Source organism: Coenobita brevimanus, chromosome 96 (assembly GCF_032717465.1).
Source record: "Coenobita brevimanus isolate Jiangsu-jjx chromosome 96, ASM3271746v2, whole genome shotgun sequence".
NCBI classification, from domain to species: domain Eukaryota; kingdom Metazoa; phylum Arthropoda; class Malacostraca; order Decapoda; family Coenobitidae; genus Coenobita; species Coenobita brevimanus.
In genome coordinates, this window is record NC_137049.1 from 3,907,551 (window position 1) to 3,914,472 (window position 6,922).

Sequence of the window (6,922 nt, forward strand, 5' to 3'; positions counted from 1 at the left end):
ATGTATGTTCACTGCGACTACATACTGGGGAAGGTGGAACCATTGAGAGTTGCCATCACGGAAGTGGGAATGGCCCCTGAGAGTTTCGGTAGAGAATTGTGCACGACTGCTGTTTTTGACTTACGAACAAAAAATGTTGCATATTGGTTGCCGTTTACCCCTGCCACATTTTAGGCAGCCTCAAACTCACATCTCATTTTTCCTGATGTCGTACGTCAACCTCGATCATGAACAAATCTCATTGAACATGTTGACAGCAAGAACAGAAAATATATATAAAAAAAAAGTAGCTCATATTAGCAAGCAGTAATTCACTTTTTTTTCGTTTTGTTTGCTAAGAAGTTATCTTTATCGCTACAGCACAATACATCATGGTACGTTACTTTCTTTGCCAATGAAATTCATTTACACTTGTGTAAGTCATATATTCTAAAAAAACATCATTGAACACGTCTGTACTATATTTGTCGTCATTTTCTCTGAGCTTCCCCATCATTGAACGACATGTGGAGGTATAAGGTCCATTAGTAGATAATATCACACCAAATCTCCGTAAGGTTTGATGTTTGTATATGTACTTTCGAGTCAGTTTGTCCAACACTATTGCTTCAGGTTAGTTAAGCATGTCAGTGTGAATATAAATGCTTTTTACTGTCAATCGACCTTTGATCATTCCACTTCACTGTGTTGCCACTCTCTCTCTCTCTCTCTCTCTCTCTCTCTCTCTCTCTCTCTCTCTCTCTCTCTCTCTCTCTCTCATACACACAAAGTGTCGTGCAAAGTCCGTCCACATTATGTATATCTCAAACTACTTATCTGGATCAGTGCATGAAAAAGAAGTGATATAATTTCCTCGTTATTTTGTCTCACTAACCACACTGATGTTCCAAACCTTGAAATCAATTAAGTTTGATCGTAATTTCGCGTGTCTTAGGGTGACTCAAGACGCACCCCTGAAAATCATATCACTGTAGTACTGTAGGAACAAAAGTTCACCTGAGACGACTTTGAAATGACAATTTACTGGATACTGGTAGAAAAAAAAAGAAAAAAAAAAAGCCTCGTGTCCTGTCGTGGTTCATATGTGTGTCTTCGTCTTCCGCAGCTGATGGTGCTGCTGGCTCTGGCCGCCCTGACGATCTCCTCGGAGTTGACCTCGAAGACATCCACCACGACCAAGATATCGACGAAGGCGTCATCACCGGCCGATACACGTAAGCGGTCTCTAACGCAAATATAATTTATGGTCTATCGTTTGGCATCATTGTTAAGCCAACAGTCTCGTATGTGTAAATGAAAGAAGAAGACAACTGTTACGCAGGGCTTGTAGTTATACTGTATATCAAAAACAAAGGAGACAGAAACCCTTCGAAGAGTCAAAGTCAAAATATGTAGATGTTCTTTTGATTTCATGCCTCCCAGCTGTGGCTGATGCTTGATGATAATTTTTCTCTCTCTTGTGATGTCCACTTGTGACTGACTTTTTCTGACCACTATTTTTCTCTCTCTCTTATGATGTCCAACTGGGACTAACGTTTCTTGACAGCCTGTAGCTCTCTCGTATGATATTCAATTGTGACTGACGCGTGCTGACAGCCAGCTTTCGCCCTTTTGTGATGTCCAGTTGTGGTTGACATTTGTTGGTAGCCTGTTCTCTCTCTTATGACGTCCTGTTGTGGCTGACGTTTGCTGACAACCTGTTTCATCCCAACAGCTGGACTTCCCCAGAGGGCGATCAGCACTTCGTGAGCTACGTAGCTGACGAGGACGGGTACCGGGTGGTGGAGAGTGACGTGGTTCCCGCCTCCGACGCTGGGGTTAGAGCTGACGGCAACCAGGGTTCATTCGTCTCTCTGGAAGACCTTGAGGATGACGATAAGTAAACCTCGAGACCAAAAAGAAGAGAAACCAAAACAAAATAACGACGAGGACCTCAACATCCCTTAGGAAACGGAAGGAGACGATGCAGAGGGAAAGTCTAACGAAATCCAAGTCATGAGACAAGGATGAAGGAGCGGGATGGTTCAAGGAGACGTCCACAGGCTTTCCTAAAGGTGTTGTCTAATCTTCATGCTCAGTATTTGAATATTCGACTCCTTTTGCTCCTCCACTCTCTCTCTCTCTCTCTCATTACCATTCGCATCTCTACCTCTCCTTTCTCTCTCTCCTGACCTCGTACCACCGATCTTCTCCACCATCTTGCTTAGTTTCCCTCACCTTGCTCTTTTCTCTGTGATTCTTGTCTTTCTATTTTCCTCATATTGCTTCGCTTTCTCAATATTTATTTATTCATCCATTATTTATTTATTTATATCACTGAAAATAAACGAATGTTACATCAATATGCATTCATTTCTTTCCTCTCCACATCCGTTTGGTATAATTAACTGCAGGAGAGAACGTCTCATTTACTAGAATATGATGAAAACAAAGCAAATTATCAATTGTCTTATGAAGGAACTATCTATCTATGTATCTATAACCAGACGCCATTATCCCGTGAGGGGTGGCCGTTTGACTTCGAGTTTGTTTTACGGGGAGGGACACAAACCCTCCACCAACCCACTTGTTGACACGTAGGGAACATTAATGGGTTGGTTCTATGGTTACTACCCAGCGTTGAAGGAATGTCCAGAAATCCTTGAGTACTAAAGTCGGTACTTGACCCCGTATTCTCGTTGCTCCAGGAGGCTCCCTAGCACCTCTTCCATAACGATTTAGTTTTGGATATTTTTGGTTAATATCCTTTGATTCGTTAATGATGCAGAGTGTGGCGATATTAAAAGGATTTATGTAGCAGAGAAGAGGAGAGTAATGTATAATAAGCAATATAATTCACTTAGGAAAAGGTGTTAGGGAACGTCCTTACTCTGCAAGAATACTGGCGCTTGTATTCATAATGATAGTATAGACTGTTGCATAACCAAACAAAAAAAATCAGTGTAGTAATTCTGTCTGTCTGTCTGTCTGTCTGTCTGCCTCTCTCTCTCTCTCTCTCTCTCTCTCTCTCTCTCGTGTGCGTATATAGAACAAGGGGCTCCGTTGGGTGCCGATTTTTTTTTTTTTTTTTTAAGATAAACGATATTTTGTTGGTAACCACAACCATCATCATCATCATCATCATCTTGATTGAGATAAGTGAAGTCTAGAAAAAGATAACACAATCATCATCATCATCATCATCATCATCATCACCATCGCTGTTGTGCGTAAAATCCTGAAAAAGTGGAGGAAGACAAAAATGTAGGAAAGCTAATACATGAAAACTGTCAACAGAGAGACCAGCGGAAAGGTTCACCGATCTCTCCAAACACCACACACGTGTTCTAACTTCTAGGCCTTTCCACAGAAGCAGAAGTTTACACACACTGTACTGCACTAAATGGGTAGGGAATGACTGGCTGTAAGTTAAATAAAAGAAATGTGGTGGTACAGTAGAATGCATCTCAATCTCTATGCTATCTGCCTCTCTGTCTCCTTCGTCAGTTTTTTTTTTTTTTTTTCTTTTTAACTCCTACGACTTACATCAAACATATTACCTGAAATATCAGAATGTTTTATTTCTGCAATTATACCATCGTCCTAACCTAAGATTCATTCAAAGACATATTTCGCAATCAGAGTTTTATATATTCATTCAGCATTTATTTCTGATCCCATCAGGTCTATGCAGCTTGCTTTTACTGTATATTCATCGTTTTCATCACGTATCCTAGTATGCCAGTTGATATCATGCCATTCTTAACAGTCGCATGGTAATGTGGGTAACAACGAATATTCAGGCTAGCCATTAAGAATCTCAGTACTCTTTTCTCGTCTGCATCACGGTTTAATAACACCAATATTCTTTCTGCGTTCTTGCAATATTTCCAAGTTTACTTTTTACTCGTTACGTGTGTGTGTGTGTGTGTGTGTGTGTGTGTGTGTGTGTGTGAAGATGAGAGAGAGAGAGAGAGAGAGAGAGAGAGAGAGAGAGTTACTGAAAAGGTTATTATTAACAGCCTCAGACACATAAGTTTTGGTGATAAAAAGATGAAGTTATGATGAAAAGAAGGCGATCCTAGTCAGACATCAAAAGAAATGTAAATGTTGCAAAAATGATCACAGTGTTAATTCCTGAATTGCCCTAGACATCAGTTGTGGTCGTCAGTGAGACAGGGACAATATTCTGTGGTGGGTCGAACCACCATACATGACACCGGACCTGCTGTCGAACCTGCTACGGCCTCGAACATAACGCGAGCCGGTGTCGAGGCAACTCACAACGCTGTCTCGAGGCCACATAACATGCCAACCTGCGCTCACTCAGGCAGGCCGGGGTCAGACGTTGATGCATGGTTGTGGAGAGTGAGGATGTGAGTTGCCTTCTTTCCCTCACCTGCATGGCTGCCCCACCTGCACACATTTTTTTGCTCGCCTTTAGGGTGCGTTAAAGTTAGACTGCCTAGTACTCATTTCCTTCCCTTAACCGTTCTGTGATACAATAGGTGTTTATGTCTGTTTACTGAGATTATCTTGGCTTACTCATCTCTGGAGCGATCCCATCACTGATCAACCTGGGATGTGAATTGACACACGCGGCACCCCGAGAGTTGATTGGGAGGGTAATCTCAGCCTTAGTTGTTTTACCCCGGATGTCTTTTCGCTTGCTCGTTTTCCCTTTCTTCCCACTTCCTTCGCAAGGGGGAGGTGGTTAATATGGCGGACGCTACTGCTGCCTTTACCCCTCGTTCAGGAGGGTATGTGGTCCTGACAACAGTAAGAATGTTGAATGGACTAACTGCCCCCAGACTGACAGACGCCAAACTCGTACCCCACTTGACATACCTGTAGGGAATGTGATTTCTGTTACATGCTCTAGGTTCAACCCCCGAGTCCAGTCTCAGTTCTTTCATTATCAGGAAAGTGATTGATAGCTGTGCTGATAAGGTGAAATCTCTTGGCTAAGACTCTTACATCTCAGATAAAGAACTTGTTAATGCTGCGTAAGTTTGATTGCCATGATGTCGAGTCGAAGTTCAGGTTTCCATGAATTCCTGCAAAGGTAGGGTCGCTTGCAGGGTGATTAATGAGGACATCATACATGAACTTGCTCAGCAGTAATGCCATTGGTGATTTACTAATAGGCTTCTCAGACGACACGAGGACAAAGATCACTACTATTATATTGACTTTTAGTGAAGAGTCTCTTCCCAATCGCGTAATGCCAGTTACGAAATTGTTAACATGCGGCCTTATGTCCCTAACACTCTTCGTTGTTTGAAATGTCAACTATATGGACATAGTGACAAATCTTGTCGGGCTTCCCAATCAGTGCGTGGCAAGTGTGCAACGCAGGGTCATGATGCTGAACACTGCACATCCAAGACTGTATGTTGCCTTCACTGTAAGGGTGCCCGCTCCACTTCCACGAGAGATTGTCCCATATGGAAGGAGGAGAAAGAGGTCTGCAAAATGAAGGCAACTGAATGCATCTCCTACTATGAAGTTAGGAAGAATGTGACGGCGTTGCATGCAACTCCCTTACCGAACACCTTGTATGCTTCAGCGGTAATGCTCATTCTTGTGATGGGCTCTGGCGAGACACAGGCTGGCTCTGTCTCTGTTACTCATGCCACTCGGTCTTCATGTTCTTCCTGCTCCTGCTCCAGCGAGGGAGAGATGAATTGTCTCTTCCTCAGGAGGGTCTGAAAGCCTTGTAATTGACGTTAACATAGTTTCCGTTAGCAATCACCGTGTAAGTGTACAATATAGAAAGGTACTGGGCACTTTCAGTCAATAATGTTCTACTTGACGAGGTATTTCACTTTTTGTACATATGTAAATGGTTTGCTTCTGTTTAAGTTTTCATGATTGGGGCCGACAATTGACTTATATGGAATAGTTCCTGACTCCTCTGGTTTTCTTTCATATAATGGTGCAGTCTGTATCAATCAACGTACCTCGACCGACAGTCAGCAGGAGATGAGTGCTGGTGTGTAAGGTAGAAAGGCATTACATATCTGCAGTCGATGGTGTTCTGTTGGTTGAGATATTCTCCTGATGAGTGTAAGCATACTAGTTAGGTTTAGCTATTTATATCTTTAGACTTAGGTGTAGGATAACGATTTGTTTGTTAGGTTTATCAGTATTAGGTTATGAGATTTGGTTTCTGTTTTATCTACTTTATTTTATATTGAAATAAAAATATGTGAACAAAATGAAAAAAGAAAAAATACTTTTTTACTTCAATGACCTGGACCTTCCGGCCAATGATCAGAAGACAAAAAAAAATAAAAAAATAAAATATTTAAAAAAAACAGGCAGAAATTCAGACAGCCTCACTCTACACGGTCATGGTCTTGCTGATATTAGCATTTTGCCATTATTTTCGCTTTTATGGTCCTTATCTTTACGTTAGTTTCTTTTTTAGCGTTGCGTAACCATTTTTTATTTATTGTCCCATTGACTGGATCGTTTTAATAATTTACTGGGTTTGTAATTAAAGTTATTAGAATCCTACAGATAAGTAGAAGAATTGTTATTAAACATGCACAACGATATTACTGGGTATACACATTGCCATCGCTGTATTTTTAGGTGTTTCCTTTCCTTCGCACGAAGAAACCGCTGTGAATCGGAATATCAGCTTTATATGCAAAGTGTCGTTCAGTGGAGATAGGTAGACCGATTAGCTGTTTTGAAAGAGAGAGGAGGTAGGGTGGACAGGATCAAGGTTAAAACCAAAGGGCTGTGACAGGAGCAAAACGTAAATGAAAGTGAATTAAAAAAAAAAAAAAAATTAGCAAAATACCTTAATTTTGTCATTTTGGAACTGACGTAGTTCACTAGAGAACTAGTTTTTGCGCTAAAATGTTAAACTCATCGACTCCACAATATATATATATATATATATATATATATAATCAACAACTGAGGTGCC

The 6,922-nt window shown here is 41.2% G+C and overlaps 1 protein-coding gene across 1 annotated transcript; it reads left to right on the plus strand.

The window, feature by feature from the left end:
• On the plus strand, positions 1-1,883 carry LOC145413395 (uncharacterized). Its single transcript, XM_080283084.1, has 3 exons — positions 1-88; positions 1,106-1,214; positions 1,715-1,883. The coding sequence occupies exons 1-3, from the start codon at positions 1-3 to the stop codon at positions 1,881-1,883; spliced, it is 366 nt and encodes a 121-aa protein (XP_080139210.1).
• Positions 1,884-6,922: the final 5,039 nt, after the last annotated feature.

Excerpts from the sequence above, each read along its gene's own strand:
- LOC145413395 (XM_080283084.1), top strand. The coding sequence starts at position 1 with ATGTATGTTCACTGCGACTACATACTGGGGAAGGTGGAACCATTGAGA. Across the intron at positions 89-1,105 it reads AATGGCCCCTGAGAGTTTCG|CTGATGGTGCTGCTGGCTCT; the intron begins GTAGAGAATTGT and ends CGTCTTCCGCAG. Across the intron at positions 1,215-1,714 it reads GTCATCACCGGCCGATACAC|CTGGACTTCCCCAGAGGGCG; the intron begins GTAAGCGGTCTC and ends TCATCCCAACAG.